A 19,929-nucleotide genomic window follows, 5' to 3' on the forward strand; every position below is an offset into this window, starting at 1 on the left:
TTACAGTCCTGTCTGAAACTGAGAGACTGTGGCCTGTGAAATACTGTTAGACGTTTTGGTATCTAAATGACTGTTAAGAAAGCACATGGTATCAGATGCAGGGGATAAGCTCTATAATGTGTATGAAAGAGAATTAAACTTTAAATGCAGCCAATTAGTAATTATGCTCCCAATAAAGTTGGGTGGAGGAGGGGGAACGACACTCAAAAATGTTCCCTTGTTTCCTAATCTGTGAAGTGACTTCAGAGTAAGTAGGCAGAAATATGTTTTAGGAAAGGCTGAGTCTTAGACCCAGAATGTTGTCAAGCTTCAACAGCCAATTAAGTTGTAACTGGCAATGATAGGATCTCAGAGAGGGTTGGGATCAAAGCCCCAGAATTAAAATGCCTTCTAGAACATGTTGCATTGAGAAAATGGACAGGTTCTTTTAAAAAACACTAGTGCATCCTCCATGGAGTTACCTGGAAGTACTGTAAGAAAATTTCCTTTATTGGTAACTTGGCACTTTTGTGCCTGGATTCTTGTGGGGTTTGAAAATGGAAAAAACTGTTAGGGTTCAGGTATAGTTAGTGAAATGTGTGGTCCTACGCATCTTTGAGCAACTGAGCTCATTTAAGGCTGTATACAATCTGTCTAATTGGGAAGGAAGACGGCAGTACAAACTGTACTTTTTCATGTTAAAATTGCCAAGAAATAATTTTTAAAAAATCAAACTGTTTTTCTAGGTGACTTTCTATGATTGTCCTATCTCATGGCTGAATTAAAGCGACAATACTATCTTAAGCTTTCTAATCTGTAAATTTGTGACACTGTTGTTTGCAAGGGCATGCAAATAATCAAATGAATCCATTCCCTTCTTGTTGTTCCTTTCACACTTGCCCAACTGATTCTCTGAGGGGACCATATTTTGAACATTTCTCTGGGCACTTATTTAAGTAACTCACTTTCTCCTTTTGCTGTGTTTCCAGGATGCCAAGTGTACGACTTTGGAGATTTGAATTTCACTCAAGTTCCCAATGATGAATTGTACAACAACCTGGTCTTATATCCCCGGTCAGTGGGTTTAGCCAGCCAGGTATTGGCTGATGCTGTAAGCAGAGCGGTAGCTGCTGGACACAGCTGTGTGACTATAGGAGGTGATCACAGGTGAGCTGAACTAGAAGCAATTAGTGGTGCATGCTGCAGGTTGACACTTGGAGTATAAGAATTTAATTAAAAAATAAGGGGATGGTGGGAACAACTTGGGGCCATTTCCTGGCAATACCATGGGGTAGCAGCATTTTGATTTTATTGCTGGGGCTTTTAGGGTGGAACATAGAAGACGGCTACAAAAATCTGACCTTCTAAGACAGTACCGCTTAGTTCCAGACTGTTCTGCAATCTGCAGACATATGAGTGAGGTCTTCCTGTTTGGGTAAATCTGTGTGATCAGGTCCCTTTAGGAACTGTTGCGGTTTCTTTATTGCTGAACGTTTAGTGATGTGTCTCTTTTGCCCCTCAGCTCTCAGGATGTCATCTCTTAGGATGGGTTTGTAATGCCTGCACACAGACCATTTTGTAGTAGATCTTATAACATGTGAATCTCTGTTTCTGCTCTTTTTCACTAATCTTCGGTCTGAGAACTGGTTGAAGAAGGTAGGGCATGTAAGAATGAATTGGGGGGGGAAGGTGTCATGACTGGAATAAAAAAATGGGTAAATAGCAGAACTGATGAGTAAGCACACTAGATTTTCTAAGAGATCATTTGGAGCAGAACAGGTGAAGATTACAGTGTGGGAAGGGTGACAGTGGAGAGAGAAGAGAGCTCTTCCTCATCTGTCAGTACTAATATAGTCCTGTAGAGTTACTTGGAGTCTGCTGGAATCGTGACAGTGGCATGCCATGCAGTTTGTATGGGATACACCCTTTATTGTCATGGATATCTGACGTGTTGAAACATGACAACGTTGCTGACTGAATTTGCAGAGACTTCCCATTATCTTTGTAGTTGTTCTGAAGGAGAAATGGTGACTAAAGACTTTGCTACTGTATTTCCAGCTTGGCACTTGGTTCTGTCAGCGGCCACGCACGGCAGTGCCCACACCTCGGTGTGATCTGGGTGGATGCGCATGCTGATATCAACACCCCTCTTACAACTCAGTCTGGAAGCCTCCATGGACAACCTCTCTCATTTCTCTTGAGAGAGCTCAAAGATAAAGTAAGTATTTTCCTTGTACATTTAGCCTACACTGAAATCCTCAGAGCATTTTACTTTTTCTGGTGTGAGGTGCTTTCTTATCTGTTGCAAATGCACACCTTTTTTTATCTGAATACAAGCAAAAATATGTATTACTTGTGTGTGTACACATGTACATATATATACACATGCACCTATACACAAATGCCCACACACATGTAAATATAGAAATACATACACGCACACTTAGAAACAGGAATGAGAAAAAGCTTTTCTTTGTGGGTTGTACAGAAAGCAAGAGTTCACACAAGCTCTATGAGGCAGCTGACCATGGTGCCATTCCTGCATAATGAGTGGAGTTGGTGCTGTGCAATGGCAGCAATTCTACCAACCGAGCAAAAGAGGGAACTTCCCCCCAGCTGAGCCTGTGAGAGCTGTGCTGCTCCAGACAGCTGGTTCCTGCATACCTGGCATGCTGCTTCTGCTTAGTTTGGCTCTTCCATGTTTTGACAACCTTGGGGCCTGACAGGGGCTGTTCCTGCATGATGTCTCCTAACTGGCTGCTCTGGTGTTGGCTCCAGTGGCAAATACTACAAATCAGAACAGCTGTACCTGCTTACAGGGTGCTTTTAAAGAGATAGTCTTTGTCTTAGGAGGAGGTCAAATTATGAAAAAGAGCTGTTTACTGGGGCACATGGAATGTGCATGGCCAGTTTTTGCTACTGTTAAGATGTTAAACAGTAGGTTGACGTAAGGCCTACATATCCTTTTTGGCTTAGCTGTGGACTGTATCTCCCTATACAGGTACCTGTAGCATCTGCTGGAGACACTACAGCGCCAGCCTGTGCATTGTTAATAATAACTGGGGCATTTGCAGTAGGAACTTAGGTATGACAATCTGCTTCTGCTGAAGCTTAGGCTGGAGAGTGGGAGCAGGATCAGCAACTGCAGGTTGAGAATGGATGCTGGAGCTGCAGAAAACCTGACTCGATTTTATTCTGGCACTTTGCACTGCTAGTCATTTCCCTTAAATTTTTTTTTTTTCCCCTCTGATAAATTTTGGGGGTGCTGTGTTGATGGACGTATGCCTCTTCCAAGAAAGATGAAGCATGTTTAATGTCTTTATGGCTATTGAAGATACCATTGCATTAGTACCCATTTGGCATAGCAAGATTGCTACCATCTGATAAAGCTCTTCTGCTTTTCTCCTGCAAATTCTTTTGAATGAATTCCATCCACAAGTCAATAGAATCATTTGGTGCTTTTACGTACCTTCCTCTTTCTAGTAATTCTTGTATGGTCTCTACAAACATGCTAGAATTGCCAAAGTAATGCAAAATTAATGGGGCTTCTTGAAATATTCCCAGGACATAAGAAGGTTAATATAAAAGGTTACTGTCTTTCTTGTTTCTTGCCTGTAAATTAAAGAGGGTGTTTTTTTTTTTCTTTTTGGCAACTGCACCTGCTTCTGCAGGAGAGATAGGAATAGCAAAAGAAAATTTTGTGAATTTTGGAGCTCACCTCACCTAAGGTGATCTGTTTATGTCTTGGTGAGAACAGAACAAAGTCCAGTTCTTTGATAGCTGAGGAAGGAGGAAAAAGGCAGAGTAAGATATGCTGCTTTCCTCTTTTGTCAATATGACAAAAGTGTTTAATCAGCTTCCTGTATATACATTGTTGATTTCTGGTCTGCTGGGCTACGGTTCTCGAGCAGCACAGAAAAGCAGTATTTTTTTTTTTTAGAGCTATTAAAAGAATACCGTGAGCCTTCTGGGGTCAGTGGGAGAGCAGGCCTCTTGCTAGCAGCAGTAGTGAAAAAAGAGTAAGATTAGGCTACATTTAGAGGTGAGTCAGTCAGGTATGGTGCTGGTTGCGAGAGCTCATTACAAGCCCAACTAAATTCTAGCTGTCAGGAAGCCTATGCAGAAACATCTGACACAAATCCCCTCAACCTGTATTTGCAGCTATGCAAACAGGTGTGTACTCATTTAGAGGGTTTTCTTACCATATTGTATTCCTGTTTAGAGGGGGGAAAAACATCATCTGTCCTCCTGGTACAAGAAGGCTTCTACAACAGCATAAATTTTTAAACAGCAGTTTTTAGCAGTAGTAGAATGTGCCTTGGACAATAGCTTGTCTGGCTACATATCTGTCTGACTCACTGGAGGGAACCTTTATCTGTGAACAGGTGCATGTGGCTCGCTCTCTTGCTCTCATCCAGTAGAGCAGTTGTGTTGACAACGGAACAAAAAAATTTACTGTCTTTCCTGACTGCTTTGCAAGGATTCTTTTTGAATCCTAAAACTGAAGGCTACTCTAGTCCTAAACTCTGCTAAGCATAACTTCTTTCTCAACGCGATAGACAAACTAACCAGTTGCACTTTGCTTCTCAAGGAGGTTTCTGTTTTGTCAAAGGGTACCTAGCATAGCAGTGTGAGAGGACAAGAAAGATTTTGCAGTGAGCCTTGTATCTCCTTCCTTGCTTTCACTCATGCTGTGAAGGGGTTTTTGAGCAACCCCTCCCCACCATGACACATCTGTGTGTATGCTTCTCTGGGTGGACTCCCGTAATTCCACCAAACTGTCTCTCTGGGTCACAAGATTTGGTCATCAACTTAACAGTATGAGGAAGGCTAGTTAACACTTGGCTCCCTGTCTAGATTGTTTTGTAGAACCACAGAGAAATAACTGCTCCTTTGAGGATACAAAAAGAGAGCAAAATAGCTTGCATGATTACATTTTATCTTCTGGATTCATTGCCCATCTCTACTAACTGGTACTGCTCTTCCAGCATCTCCAGGCTCCTTGTTCTTCATTCCCTATCAAGAGGACATGAGACAGAGGTGGTAGTGTAACATACGTCTCTCTTGGTGGCACAATCTGTTTAGACTGTTCTTGACCCCATGGCAGCAACTCAGTTCAGCTGCTGTAACCTTCTGTGGGATTGCATGAGAAGAGTCAGGAGCAGTGTCTCTTTGCTTGGTTAGTTTTTGAGACACCAAGTCCTAGTCCTCGTTCGCTGTATGACCCTACAAACAGCTGTCCTGGCACAACGGAACAGGGGGAACTGACATGGCAGCAACTGCTTAAATTAGCACAACTGCCAAGAACTCCCCAGGGCTGTTTCAAGTCCCTCAGCTTAGGAGTTATCATCTCACCTGTTTGCAGAATCCCTTATGTATCCAGGGCTAATGAGCTTGGTCAATGCTCTACTGAATTAAATAACCCCATGTAGCAGACAACATGAAGTATAAAAGTGATGCATCTCGCTGTGAAATAAAATAAAGCATTTGGCGAGGTCACTGTAGAACAAACCCTGGTGTTGCTTGCACAGTCCCTTCACAGGCTGTCAGTTACTACTTGTTTGTCCAGGTAGCTTCACAGCAGCACTGTCTGGTACGCCTCAAGGCAAGGTGGCCCTTCAGGGTTTTTAAAAAACTTTTAAAATGAATTTTGCTGTTTTAAGGGAAAATATTTATGAACATAATCCTTTGACTTGCATTCCTCAAACTGAGCATTAGCATCAGGGCTCCTGGAACCATTCAAACTAAACTCATAAACTGCTATTAGTAACTTACCATGAAAATGCCTGCACCTTTTTCTGATGCCTGTTTGGCTTTACTATCAGCAACTCCTTTTCTATTGCAACAAAGTAAAAACAGAGCCTATCAAAGGAAGTTAAGGCATTCCATCTTCTTTATTTAAAGAGGAAGAGGTATAATTAAAAATGGCAGTATTAAATCTACTAAATAATGGATACTAGAGAGTATCTGACAATATTATCAATACTATGCTCAGCTTATGGTATGGTGGTGGATTTTGCAGATACAGCTTCATTTCTGAGACCTGAATTATCCTTCCTCGTGGTCTCCAATTCATTTATGCCTCTTCTGAATTCATGACTGCAGAAAACATACTTTTATTATATATGCTTATTTAATCCCAATGTAATTAAATATATGGGTGTGTTAGCCTTTAAAAACAAATCCAAATGTTGTAACTAGAATATAATTAGTAATTGAGAAGTATAAGAGGAAAACAAAGCCTTCTTGCTGCTTGACAGCTGTGTTGGCTGTAGCCATTTTCAGAGCTGGGAGAGGAAGAAGAGAAATCTGAGTTAATTTAAAGTACGTCTAAAATTAGTAGGATTGAAGGATTTTTTATAATTGCATACCGTGACTACTTAATTACCAAAGCTGAAGAATGATGACCCTCATCATCTTTCATTTGCTGTCCTAGGCCTGCTCTCTTCAGTTCTACATTGAAAACCAGTATGATATAGCCCAATGTGGAAGCCCACTGTCTTGTCATGCTCTTTTTTTTTTTTTCCCCCACTTTGAATTTGTCCATCTTTAACATTGTTCTTGCCACAAAGTTTGCATGACTTTTTTGGTGAGTCTCTTAAAAGATACAGGTGCCTTGGTTTTTATTCTTCCACTTAAGTATGATGTACTGGGTAAGTTACATAGCGTTACCATTAAACGCACTGTATGAGTGATCTACATCTGGGTATCTAGTTTCTTATCATTCCCCTCACTGATGCTAATCACCTATTGCTTGTGGATTTGGGCTTTTTATTCCTCCTCTTCAAACTAGAAAATGTAGAAGAGTTAAAAACTTCATCCATTAACATTCAACTCAAGTAAAATCGTATGACAAAGGCAAGGACTGATTAAATCAGGAAGCCAGACTCTCAAGTGATGAAGTTTCTCTGTTCAGACAGAGAAAGGATGCTATAAATAAATACGAAGTTTTGAGGGAAGCATTAAATACAGTTTTGTTATGTATGTCATGAAACTAACCTAATACCAAACCTTTGCTTGCAGGTACCACAACTTCCTGGCTTTTCCTGGCTAAAGCCCTGCCTTTCAGCATCTGATATTGTGTACATTGGTTTGAGGGACGTGGATCCTGCTAAAAAAAAGGATTTTTGTAAAGGCTGAAATCATAAGCTTCTTTCCACATCTGGCTGTTCATAAGAGTTGCTAGATTTAAGCTTAAGCCAGTAATGACTTTTTAAAAAAATTTTATTTTAACAGCTATATTTTGAAGAACTATGACATCCAGTATTTTTCCATGAGGGATATTGATCGTCTTGGAATTCAGAAAGTTATGGAAAAAACATTTGAACAACTGATGGGCAGGTAACAAATTATTATCTGATTTAAACTACTCTTATCATCCACTTGTTAAATGACTTTCAGGAAAGTAGATATTCAGGTGAAGGTCACTCTTGATGTAAGGTGGCCTAACAGTACTGTGACAGTGTCCAGTAAGTAGTAAAGTCTTAGCACTGACTTTAGTCCTCAAGCTCCACATCTTGAACTGGAACCATTTCACAGTGTTTCGCAAAAAGCTATGAGATAAGTTACATTAGTCACTACAGTTGTGGCTCTGTTTTATATGATTTGTTCTGTTTCTTGAGGAATTCTGCATTGTGCTGCGGTTTGACAAAATGTTTGAATCAACTCGGAGTCTAAGGTATACATTATACTTTTAAAAAACACATGTAGCAACTGAATTCAGCTGTTAGTACATGAGGTAGAAGCATTTGATGGCTTCCTCCTTAGACTGTGCTCACGTACACTGTCCTGATGACAACTGCCGCTTTCAGTTCAGCTAGTGACGTTCACTGCAACCACTCCCTTACTTAAGTTCAATGCTGAAGTCTTTGCTAACCGTGTTCAAGTTTGCTGAACCAGATCAGGGAGCAAATCATGCTAGTCTAGGGACACACGGAGAGGATCAGAGTTAAAAGGGTAAGGGGTTCTACCCTCTCACAGAGTAGAACAAAGTCCTGTAAGCAGAACAAGGTCCATGTATCTGTGCTGCAGGCTGTTGTACCTAAAGGAGTGCTCACCCTTCCTAGCTGCAGCTGTGCCAAGTAAAGAAGTTGCAAATCCAGATGTTTCTCCCTACTGAGCATCTGCAGTAAGTTAGAAGTACACAGTCTACCACTTAAATAGCTTATCTGAATGACAAACGGTGTCCAATTTATTAAGGTGTCATGGGTTGCCAGACTTCATGTAGTAAGTAACTAACATTTAGGTTTGAGATTATCCTTCACTTTTTCATCAACTAGGCTTACATGGCAGAGTTTGGAGGCAGCCTTCAACTATTGACCTGAAAAATGCAGAATGCCCCGTTCATCTTGATGAGCTGTCTATGAAATCCTCAAGCTTGGTGCTTCCTCCATCCTAGATGCCATGAAAATCAATGTTTCAGCCTTTCACCCTGGCTTTCTGTACAAAAGGAGAAAAAGCTGGATTATATCATACATTTCTCTACATTTCTCCAACTAAGGAGACAAATACCAGATAAGACTGTTAGAACTAAAGCACTTATCTTCAGCCACTGAGCAGATGCTCAGTGAACCTAGAAAGACAAACTTCTGTTTTCCCAGTGTGTACTGGGGAAAGTTCTGAGCTAAGAGATGTTTCAGAGTCCAAAGATATTAAAAAATAAAAAATCCATTCCAAATGTATGCAAGACTTGGTATAGGACTTAGGACCTTTAGCATCACAGAGTATGATGCTGCTTTGCTGATCAGCTTGGATGTAGAAAAAGTTCAAGGTTCTGAAATTGCTCTTCTTGTTTTATTCTGTCTCAGGAGACAGAGACCAATTCACCTGAGTTTTGACATTGATGCTTTTGATCCCTCACTGGCTCCAGCAACTGGGACTCCTGTTCTAGGTGGATTAACTTACAGAGAAGGCATGTACATCACAGAGGAAATACACAACACAGGTAGGAGCTGACCAGCAGTACTGGACTAAGCAAGGACAGGACAAACTACATAGAGCTCATATTGGTTATGTTTTTCCTGTGTAACTAGATAATAAGATAAACGTAGTCAAACCTAAGGTGCCTACAAAGTCAATTCAACCCTTCGTACGGGGAAAAAGAAGTCCTGTGGTTGGGCAGTACCCCAGGTGTTGGAAGCAGCTTAACCATCAACAACTGCAACTTACCGAAAGTAAATAAAATACATAATACATTAACAACTAATGCCAAAAATTACTTGGTCATCTTGTATAATACTGTCCCCTATTCCTAAGCGCATGAGGTCAGATGTAAAAATGGGCATCTAGAATAAAAAAATGGATGCAAACAATTTTAAACAGTTTGAAGTTCCATTCTAGGATTCAAGGCTAGTAAATCAAGCTTTCACTAAGTATACTGCAGTTGACTCAATATATGAGGAATTTCCTCCTTATGTCATGGAGTTTTTATTTAATTTGTTTAAACAATGAGTTATTTGCAGTAAAAGTTGGTATGGGAAGAAGGAAAAAAAAGCCACAACAACCAGACAACAGATTCAATAGAATCATGAATAGGACAGCAAAAAATACTAGGTGAGACTATTTTATATCCCCTAATTTTTGGACTGGGAGAAAACAAGATTAAAAAACATTCCTCTCATAAATGTATATGGAAAATCAAACTTGTTTCTCCTGAATGGTGAAAGCATGGATGAGTGAGGTAGTGACGATGTAAGAACGAACCAAATTAAACACACAAACTTGCATCTAAGAACGATACCCTCATCCCTCACTTGAGAGCCAATTTTACTTGTCTAAGGGGTAGAGTAGGTCACAAGCTCAAATAGCAGACTTGCTGCTACGAATGAGAGGCTGCAAAAGAAACCCTATGAGAGATTTTACCCTTTTTCACAGTAACAAAGCTGTAAACCATTTTCACAGGAATGCTTTCAGCTGTAGACATGGTTGAAGTCAATCCACTGCTTGGAGCTTCTCAAGAGGAAGTGAACGCAACTGCTAGTCTCGCAGTCGACGTGATAGCAACGTGCTTTGGGCAGACAAGGGAAGGAGCACACACTGCGTTTGATGAACTCCCAACACCCAGTTCTCCAGATGAATCTGACAGTGAAGAGCAAGTGAGGATTTAAGAACCCAAAGTGTTGGGTACATTGGACATTATAGAGCTCTGCTGAGGCACTTGAGTGTATAGATTGTCAACACTTGGCAAATACTGTTAACTTCTCAATTTTTAAATAAACTAGCTTTTCCACTGATCGGTGGCTACTTTATTACATACCAAGATTTATTCATTTAGTTAAGTATATACAAATTGAGACAACAAAATATTTATTACCTTCTTATTAATCTTACCAGCAGTTCAAGTCTGTCTCTGCATTTTCCTTTTACTCCCATTCTCTGTCTTTCTAGTGTCAGTACAGTTTCAGTTGAACGTGCCGTCTTGTGAGACAGTTCAATCCTCAGCCATTCAAAGGCAACAGACATCCCATCCGGTTCCTCAACAGCGGAAAAGCTCATCTTACTCTTGAAGATTCATCTGCTGCGGAAGAACTTGTAGTAGACCACACCTCCTAGGATGGCTAGTTCCAGGATGATGATTATTGACAGCAACAACTTATTAGTGGTTACTCTAGAGTTAAAAAATAAAAAAAATCCAAGATAGCTTTTTTTTTCCTTGATTATGAAAGCAGATTCTAGATAATCTAATCACCACCATACCTTCAATAAGCATACTTCCTGTTTCAGCTGGACCACGAAGTGCTATTCGAATAGCTCTCAACAAGCAGGAGGGGACAAACTTGGTAGTTTCCTACTCATGTTTTCCTGGAAATTCTGCTTAAATCTTACACTTCAATAGTAGCAGTTCTGTTTCTCTTCCCCCGCATAAGGCGGATCATTCTGCTGTATATGTGCCTACTCATTTGATTAAGCAAAGAGGAAAACATCAGTTGAAGTCCTGTGCTAAAACCCACCTTATGGTGCTTTTACTTGGAACTATGTAGTTGAAGTAAAACTATAAAATCTCAAAATAATACTGTACTTTTACTATTGAAAATTATACAGTTATCATAACTTCCTTTAGCAAAAGTATAAAGGAAAGGTTGTTAGGCCAGAAGTACCTACTGGAAATACGCTCCATGAACTGGTTTAGAAGGATAATTAAACCATACTGTTAAGAAACTATAAATACACTTAAGCAGCCATGGCTTTACTCATTAAAATAGTATATGGTCAGGCTCAGAGCTTCCCATCTGACAGTTTAGCTATTCTAGGGCATTACTATGGGCTAAATGAATTTGTCTGTGTCATCAGACATCTAAATCACTTAATGCTGCAGCGATGTATGGCACAGCTTTTTCCAACCTGAATAACAAGGAGTTGCATCTAAAGTTACCATTAGCTGTAACTTGCTTATGTCCAAATCCCTCCCCTCACCACAATTTATCATTCGGGATGGTTGAAGACTCTGTATTATCCTAAATGAGCAGCACAAATTCAGTAGTGTTCAATTACTCCATTAAGTAATTATCAGAGAGGAGAAAACACAAATTAGCATCTGCACATGGGCACACAGTCCCCAAAACCTCCCTGCAGTTCCAGCTGACACTATTTTTTGCCTGAAACCTGCAGACAGCAATGCTACCTGCCGAGTGCTGCTCTCAGTCGCGCTACTCACCTCCTGGACATGGAACGTAGAATCTTGCGACTCTTGCTCAAGTTTTCACTTGTATTCACCAACTAAGAAGAAACAGAAGTTATTTGCCAGTTGAAGAAGTATACAGCAACTCTGTAAAGATGCACCTGGAAGTAGCTGGTGGTGAAATGCTGCAATTAATAATGGGACCAAGGCTAACCATATATTCTCAAAATTCAGAGACAACATTGTTCTCTACACGTGATACAAGCTGGAAGCATTGTCTCCTTTCTAAGGAGGAAATAAGACTTCGTGTATATTTTCCCTTAGATACATGCAAAGATAGGCAATTTAGGATCACTTTCTGCCCCTTTAGCTAATCTACAAGTATCAGAAAGTTGGTATTAGCTCCTTTCATTAAATTTCATTACATTATTCTAGTTGTTGACACCAGAAGAAAATGATACTGACATGTTCTCCCCAGTGCATTCTGGAACTGTTTGAAATGCTGTTCAGTTTCTAGCAAAGAACGAACTGTGTTGCACTGAGAGGTCTCAGTGACCCAGTGGATGTGAGCTCTGAACTGTTAACAGATAATCCATTTCAGCTTTGTAATGCTCAGAATGAACTGTCACGTATTTCTCACTCAGCTATTAAGCAGCACGTAATTAAGTGAGGTTACAGACAACTAAAAAAGCTGTTGTCTTGCAGACAGAGTCAGGATTCATGATGTATGGCCACTGGAGATCTCCGGGTAAGATTTTGCTATTCCGCTTGCAAAGCTTCAAGGGAAGTGGAAGGTAAGCCAGGGCACTTGCCACCACAGCACACAGACACCCGCCTGCACAACTCCTCTGTAGTTCAAGCTATTGCCCTCAACTACAAAACTGGCCCTGTAGGTAACGTTACCTTGCACTGAGATGGACTGGACCCAGTTGGGAAGAAAAGCATACTAGATTTCCAATCTTTGCTATGAAATACCAAGCAGGAAGAAAGTCTGCTTCTAGTTGGAATGTGCGTTTAATACAGTTCAGCAACACAGTGCCTGAAAGGCTGACAATAAAAGTCACAGCTTCATGAACAACTGTGTGTAGACTGACGTGCTTGAAGGACTATGATATTTTTAATTAGAAAAAGAACAGACAAAAACTATACCTACAAATCTTAAGATCACCTTTCCTTTCCTGCTCTCCAACCCAAATTTGGGAGCAGGGCAAATCAAATTCTGACTGAAATTTAAAAACTGCTTAAATGAAAAATCTACAGGCTTTGTTGCAACGAGCAGAGATAACTCCCAAGAAAAGGGGTATGCTTTTTGTTTTGGCTGAGCGTGCCTACTTGCCAAACTCAGCGTCCCCCTGCAAGTCACTCACCTAAAAGCTTTACACTCAGGATCCCTTGTACACACAGAAAATCCCATCAGTTTGTCACTTCAAAAAATCAAAGTCTCGGTTTTGCATATGTGTGTACACAAAATAAATGAACTACTCCTTAAAGTTTCCACAGTAGAAGCAGAGCTTCTTGACTCAAGGATGAGGAACAGGCATCTTGTCTGACACCACTTTCTCCCTCCTTAGCTAACCTACAGATATTGGAAGGTTAGTAACTAAGTAATTAAGCTTCTATTAACTTTCATTTCATTAGAAGAACTTGCTAACTGCCTCCCAAATCTAAACCTTTACTAGTAATCTAGTGGTGGGCAACGCCTTAGCATTTTTTTAAAATCTGATTTTTTCAGTAATGCTGTTTTTTTTTAGCAGTGGTTTACAGGTCGAATATCCAATCTTGCACAGACACAGCAGCAGACATTTGGCCATTCTGCTTTGGGCCCTTCTACAGTAATTTTTTTCCTTTTTTCCTTTTCCTTCCATTTCCTATAGAAATGTGGCAGCCTGGATTTGGTCTGTAGAAACATCAATTGGATTACCATGTCTAGAGAGGTCTCCGAGAGTAATTACTGGCATACAGTTCCCACTAAGCTAACACCAGGTTGTTTCAATACAATGCCCACGGTTTCCCTGCTTACTCTGCTCTTGGTGCGTTCCAGTTGCTCCCGCTGCTCCCCAAGTTCTTCAATTATATCGGTGCCAATCTGATCGGTTTCAGCAGCAATTCGGTGCGAGCGTTCAATGCTCTGACTGGCGCGGTTCAGGCTGTCTGTTCCCTGGAGAAGCAGTACCCTCTGTGACTGCAGATTAGTCTGAAAAATAAAGTATACTTAACTATTAAGCACGAAGAGAGAGGTATTAGGCTTCTGACATACTAAAAAGTTATGACGTGACTCCATAGGCCATCCATTTGTATTAGCTGTACATGCTGCTTATGTTAACTGATGTAGCCCAGTTAATTTTGAAAGAGTTCTTGTTCACATTGTAAGATTATGGCCAAATCTGATTAAACCTTGGAAAAGAAGGACACACAACTAAAGAGTTAAAACAGTTACAAAAAACTGTCTTTGCAACAATTTACTTTTCAATCAAAGAACATTTACATGAAAATAATATCTTTCCTTTCCAGATGCTAACTTTTCCTTCCATTTGTATCTAAATTCAGTCTTATTTGTGACTTCACAGTTGGTTGCTAGGGAGATCATAAAGAGTTTACACAGTCAAAAGGATTAGGAACAAACAGCACTAACAGATGGACTGCTAAGTAACACAGATCCTCTTTTCATGCCAGTAGCCTCAGCTAGAGGATAAGAAATGTTTGCTGACCTTGGGGTCAAAAGGTAGCTCAAAATAAAGTATTTTCTTAAGCTTCAGAAAGTCTAAGCTACCATCCTGCTCTCAGTTCTTAGAGGAATCAACCAAGAGGAATCAAATGCAAAAATTTACCAAGCTACTGCAGAATGAGATACTAAGGAAAGAGCCTCCCTCAAACCTTCCTTATCTAAGGCAGACAAACAAAAAGCTCACCTCCATGAACTTTCTGTACAGATGACTTTGAAAATAAGCAAATTCAGTCTCACTAGCTCAAATATATCTAAGCATATCTGGTAAACGAAGAAATTCGTGTATTTCTTGCACCGTAGCAGCATATCCATAGTGAACAAAGTGCTAGAGGATGACTTCTTATATTTTCTTGAAATTATTTACAGTGAGATTGCTTAAAAGAGAATTCTACCAAAGAACCTATACAGTGCATGATTCACACACTTTGCTAGTTCTGGAGACTAAAACTAGATAAGTTAACCTTTCTTCTCGGTCAGTAGCATCACTTTTGTGTTTTCACTGCTGTAAGGGAATGATTAAATAAAGCATTTCAGTACAGAATGTTGTGTAAGTTACTAACTGTGTGGTATTCAAGGACTTCCATTTTTATTATATTCATATCTTTGTTTTAGAACAGAAAAGCTCTCCTTTGAGTTCCAGGTGTTCTTTCTCCTCCCCGAGATATTCATGTTACATGCAGAGATATACAGGGAGTTATACAAGCAGAGAAGCTAAGTGGATTAAAGTAGAAACATTGTAAACAATACATCTGGAATATTCTTTTTAAACAATCACAGCAATGTTAAATAAAATTTATATCTAATTCTCACACTCTGTTCATTTTCTGTGGAGAAGATTCCGTATTTTATATCGCCTTGACTTCCAGAGCCCAATCCCAAATCTGTGCTTCTCATCTCTCTCTGGAACATGGAGAGGTCTCTTCTGTATGCCCGGATTTTGCTCATCATTTGGTTGCGGAAAGGCAGAGGAGCATACTTCAGTTCTTCCTCCATTTCCCGCAGCTTTAACAAAAGAAAATGTGTTTATTTTTTAAAGCACCAAATCTATTCTTAGCAGCAGCTATACTCAAAACTCACCACCAGATGAAGGGATTATGCCTTTATGTGATTGGGCGGGGGGGGCGATTAACCCCAAACCCTGTACCCCTCATCTAGTATCGAGTACACCATTCTGCCTAATGCTGTTCAGCCCACATGGATTTTCAGATACGCAATGCCTCAAGGAAAAAAAAAAAGAAAAGAAAAAAAAGAAATTAATCGCCAGGCTTAAATGCTTGATATTTTCTGAAACGTCACTCTAATTTCAAGATGTGCAGTTCTCACTTTCATATTGTTTAAGCATTTATAGGATGGGTATCAGCTTCTCATCATATCTATGCAACAGAGATCTACTGCATAGGTAGGCATGACACTAAATTCATACTCTGAATATCTGGGCCTGGCAACTGGAGTTAGGATTTGTAAACCCTGGGATTGTGGATGCATAAATTTTCACATCAACTTTTGGTGACAGTTGTTACAAATTCACAATGCTTAAAGTTGTCCACCAACATGAGCTCACTCACAACATGAACGCTACATCTCGTATATCACCTACACAGACACATGTCAATAAAACCCAGTAAATTAGAGGAATAAAGCACCTCTCTCAAAAGAATGTTCAGCTCAAAAACATCCTAACAAATAACACATTAAGAAGAAAAGAAAGCTTAATCCATAATGTCTTGCTTAAAAAGACAAGTCTCATGAGTTTTTTGTGCAGTTCCATGTCACCTGCTGTCTAGGAAGCCTATACCATAGAAGTTTAAAATATTCAAGATCCCTGATATTTAACCATCAGACTATTATAGAAAGATCAGGTGGGTTAAGACCAACATGAAAGAAGACAGTAGGGGAAAAAAAAAAGGAGGGGGGGGGCGAGATTCTCTACGTGCCCTCCCTACAATCTCTAGCAATTGTAATTGCACCTCTATCACTCTCCTTTGTTCAACGAAGAGAAGGCGATATCCGAACTGAGCACTCAAAAGAAAAAATACGCATGTAAGAATATTTGTCTGTATCTAGATATGTATATAGATATATACAACAGTCTTGACAAACACAGACACATCTATCAGATCAATGAATCACACATTAAAAAAATACAACATTTGCCTGCCAGCATAGGAACCATAAAGAGAGTAAAATTTGGAAGTACTGTCCTTTTTAAGGCATCAGTGTTTCAACTGGTCAGAAAGGCCAGAAGTCTAGAGTTATGTTTACCGTTTCATTTGCTTCACGCTGTTTCTCATCAAATTCTCGAACTAGTTTTTTCTTCTCCTCTGCAGAAGAAAAAGTAGTATGTCAGATAAACTATAGAGAAACGACAACAGAACTCAATCCATTATAGACAAGGAAGCTGCCAGAGATGGCTGATTACAGAGACGCCAGGTCAAAATTTACCTCGAACAGGAACGGCCTGTTCTTATGACTACTTGTCAGAAGAGGGTGGGGGGAGAGAGCAGAAACCACCCTTCCAAATGCTGGCCACTTTTGTTTACTCTGGTAAATAAATGAAATCATTTTTCACACCTGAAATATTTTTCTGACCCATTATCCTCTGATTTCCACTGACAGCATTGCGTGTTGAAAAACATTTAACATGAAAGGATAACAAAGAGGACGTGTTGGTAAACAGCTCTTAAATATTTCTTATTTTTTGCACACACTTGGTAAGATTACTGAAGGCTGAAACTGTAATCTGGATTTGAACAGAACATCAAGTCAATCTACGTTTCCAAGATGTACTTCCCTGAAGTTCCTGGCAGATAGGGCACTCTGCATTCTCGTGGTCATAAAGTAACTAGGTCAACAGGATAAGCATTCTAGAGTACTCAGATTACAGATGCCATCAAGATATCACCTCAGGTTCACAGATTAATGCCCAAATGCTTCCCTCTTGTGGAACGACATCACTTGTTTGAATCAGCCAACAAAACTAGACATCTTACTTGTTTGAGACAGTCATTTGCTAAGGTCCTTGTACCTAGGGCTTTGGAGGCCCAAGAATGGGTTTCACCGCTGTTACTCTATTTTTAAACAAAACCTTAAGACATGTATTTTGCACGTGTTAAAAAACTATCATACCTCTCTAATATCCACGACCAACGAAAGTAGAATTCTGAAACTCCCGTTATCTGAATGGAGCAAAAATGTATGTTTTATAAGCTTTTGCAAAAGCACTGAAGCTGACCACCAGAGGACTCTATGTAGAGTACTGCTGAATGAAACCAAATTCTATCAGAAGTCTGATAAATATGCGCTAGCCTAATTCATCTCTCAGGAGAGAATAATTCAGCCTTAAAATTTTGGGTAGCAAAAAATGCAGACAGTCATCTCGGTAAAACTTCTCTAATTTGATTTAACTTAAAGACAAAATTAAAGATAACATTATGAAAATGTCGTTGCAGGAAAAAACTGACTTGATAATACCTTTTTGTAAATATGATCCTCTGCGAAAGAAGCAGTTTTTAAACCACCGAGCTCTCGACAGAGAATAGGAAAAAAATCTGAAGTGACCAAAACATTTTTACATAGCTCCTCTCATATACATGACATGCCTTTCCCTTTCAGTTCAAATTCATATTAAGCCCCAGAATTTGAACTGTAGAGAACTTAAGACAGAATTAAAAACCATCATCTAACAAGAAGCTACCCTCTCAATTAGCACACAGAATTATTACAGACTAAGCTACACTATAACTGTTAACATATGACACACTAGCTGGTATCAGGAAATGCAGTTTCACGTGCCAGTTAATTCAGGAGGAAATGCTGACTTATGAGGTTCCCACTCTCCTCAACTTCCTCCATGATTTGCCACCACATTTGTGCTGATGCAATTATTTGGGTAGCTGGGTTGCAAGTGAAATCATGGACGTGAACTGCAGGAAAACAGCCTTCAGAAGTCAGTATTTTGTTTCATACTGGTCATTTCACTAATCCGATTTAAGTAGTGCCCTCTTAAAACAACTGTTGTCTCAAACTAATTGAAACCTGGTGCAGTACCGAAAAAAGCAGTATTCTACCTTCTTTGTGTCCCCCAAGCGGATTAAGACGACACTGCACTTATAAACGAGCAGCCAAAGAAATGCTAGCTTCCAAAAGTCAAGTAGCAATGGCTTGAGACTTTTTTGTCTGTATGCCAACAAGAAAACAGGCAATGTGACTTGAAAGCGTTATACTGGATCTGGCCTGACAGAAATGCCAGAATACACTGGGCATTCATATCACTCTGAATTGAACTGCGACTCGAAGTACATGGAGAGAACATTTTTAATGCAGTAAAAAATATCTAAGCCACAGTAACATTACCCACATGCTCATCAACATTTAACTGATTTATTTCCAAGCAGTTAGAAATAGATTCAGTTGAAAGTACAACTAACAATTAATTTAGAGGAAAGTAGCTATATTTAGAACTGATCCAGGCTGTTTAAAATGCCTTCTTACAAATTTGGAAAGAAAAAATTTGTTTCTAGAGCTAGGAATTTGTTTTCTTGTTTATATAGAGTGAAACAGCATTTCCAAGCCTCTGCCCCTCAAAGATGTCCCAAGGACTATAGATTCTGTCTTCCCTTGAGTTTGGGAGTGTGCCAACCATCTTAAAAGAGTATGCAAGGTATCTTTTATTGCCTCCTGAAGTTTTCATGATCAGATAACTTGAAAAATAAAGATACACCCCCTCCCCATATGTACAAGAAGCAAACAAAGCACAATAGGAGAGTGGAACACCTCCACCAGATAGACAAATTCCTGACTTATCTTAAACTCTCTTAGAAATAAGAAATATTTTTTCCAAAAATATTACCAGGATTTTTTCAGCAACAAATTTAAAGAATAGAACAGTCATATTAAAATTTCACAGGATGTCTGAAAATATCAGTTTGTAATTATTTGTAATCTCTTGGGAAAAAAAAACCAAACTACAAGCATTGCAAAAATTGCTGCCTGTAAATACTCCATTTAAGCCCACTGCTCAGAATTCACTGCGGAAGACTAGCCCAGTTCCATGGAGACCTGACAAAGCTTTACTTCACCAGGAAACTGACCACTCTCCTTTCTACAAGGAAATAAGGATTTCCTCCAAGAAAGGGTATTTCTCCTTTTATGCTTTTTAATCTTGTTGACCACTAGTGAAGTTAAGTCAGCTTTGAGAGTTGTCAGTTGCAGGTTTGAACATCTTTCTCGTACCAAACTTTCAAGAAATGCTGATGACGAGGACCATGACCCTGAATTTAACTCATTATTAAATGGAAAGCCAGGTAACAAACGGAGCATTAAGCTTTTCATTGCCTGTGTTATCTAGCACAGACTGGTATATTCTGAACAAACCATTTTTATGACTTTACACCTAAACACATAAAATTGATCAATTCTGGGAGAATGACAAGACTATCACAGAATGCGGCTGATAGTCCCTACTCATTTTGTGGTACTGCTGAGCTACAGCAGTTCATGATAACTTTGTATCATGTTTCTCATATGAAGGAAGTATTTCATCAAAGAGATTCGGTGACATTGGCAAAATTCCAACAGCATTCTAGAGAAGCTGGCAGCTCACAGCTTA

At 39.6% G+C, this 19,929-nt stretch overlaps 2 protein-coding genes across 2 annotated transcripts; one reads left to right on the forward strand and one right to left on the reverse strand.

The window, feature by feature from the left end:
* Nucleotides 1-968: 968 nt before the first annotated feature.
* On the forward strand, nucleotides 969-10,307 carry ARG2 (arginase 2; the record flags this gene model as incomplete). The annotated part of the gene is made up of 6 exons (XM_009579348.1): nucleotides 969-1,146; nucleotides 2,038-2,197; nucleotides 7,003-7,097; nucleotides 7,216-7,320; nucleotides 8,787-8,923; nucleotides 9,880-10,307. Coding segments are annotated over 6 exons (881 nt in total), but the record flags the coding sequence as incomplete, so codon positions are not given.
* VTI1B (vesicle transport through interaction with t-SNAREs 1B) lies at nucleotides 10,201-16,649 on the reverse strand (the record flags this gene model as incomplete). Its single annotated transcript, XM_009579350.1, has 5 exons — nucleotides 10,201-10,585; nucleotides 11,633-11,694; nucleotides 13,617-13,790; nucleotides 15,132-15,323; nucleotides 16,584-16,649. Coding segments are annotated over 5 exons (591 nt in total), but the record flags the coding sequence as incomplete, so codon positions are not given.
* Between the last annotated feature and the right edge of the window lie 3,280 nt (nucleotides 16,650-19,929).

This window comes from Fulmarus glacialis, unplaced genomic scaffold (genome assembly GCF_000690835.1).
Source record: "Fulmarus glacialis isolate BGI_N327 unplaced genomic scaffold, ASM69083v1 scaffold23446, whole genome shotgun sequence".
In the NCBI taxonomy this organism is placed as follows: Eukaryota; Metazoa; Chordata; class Aves; order Procellariiformes; family Procellariidae; genus Fulmarus; species Fulmarus glacialis.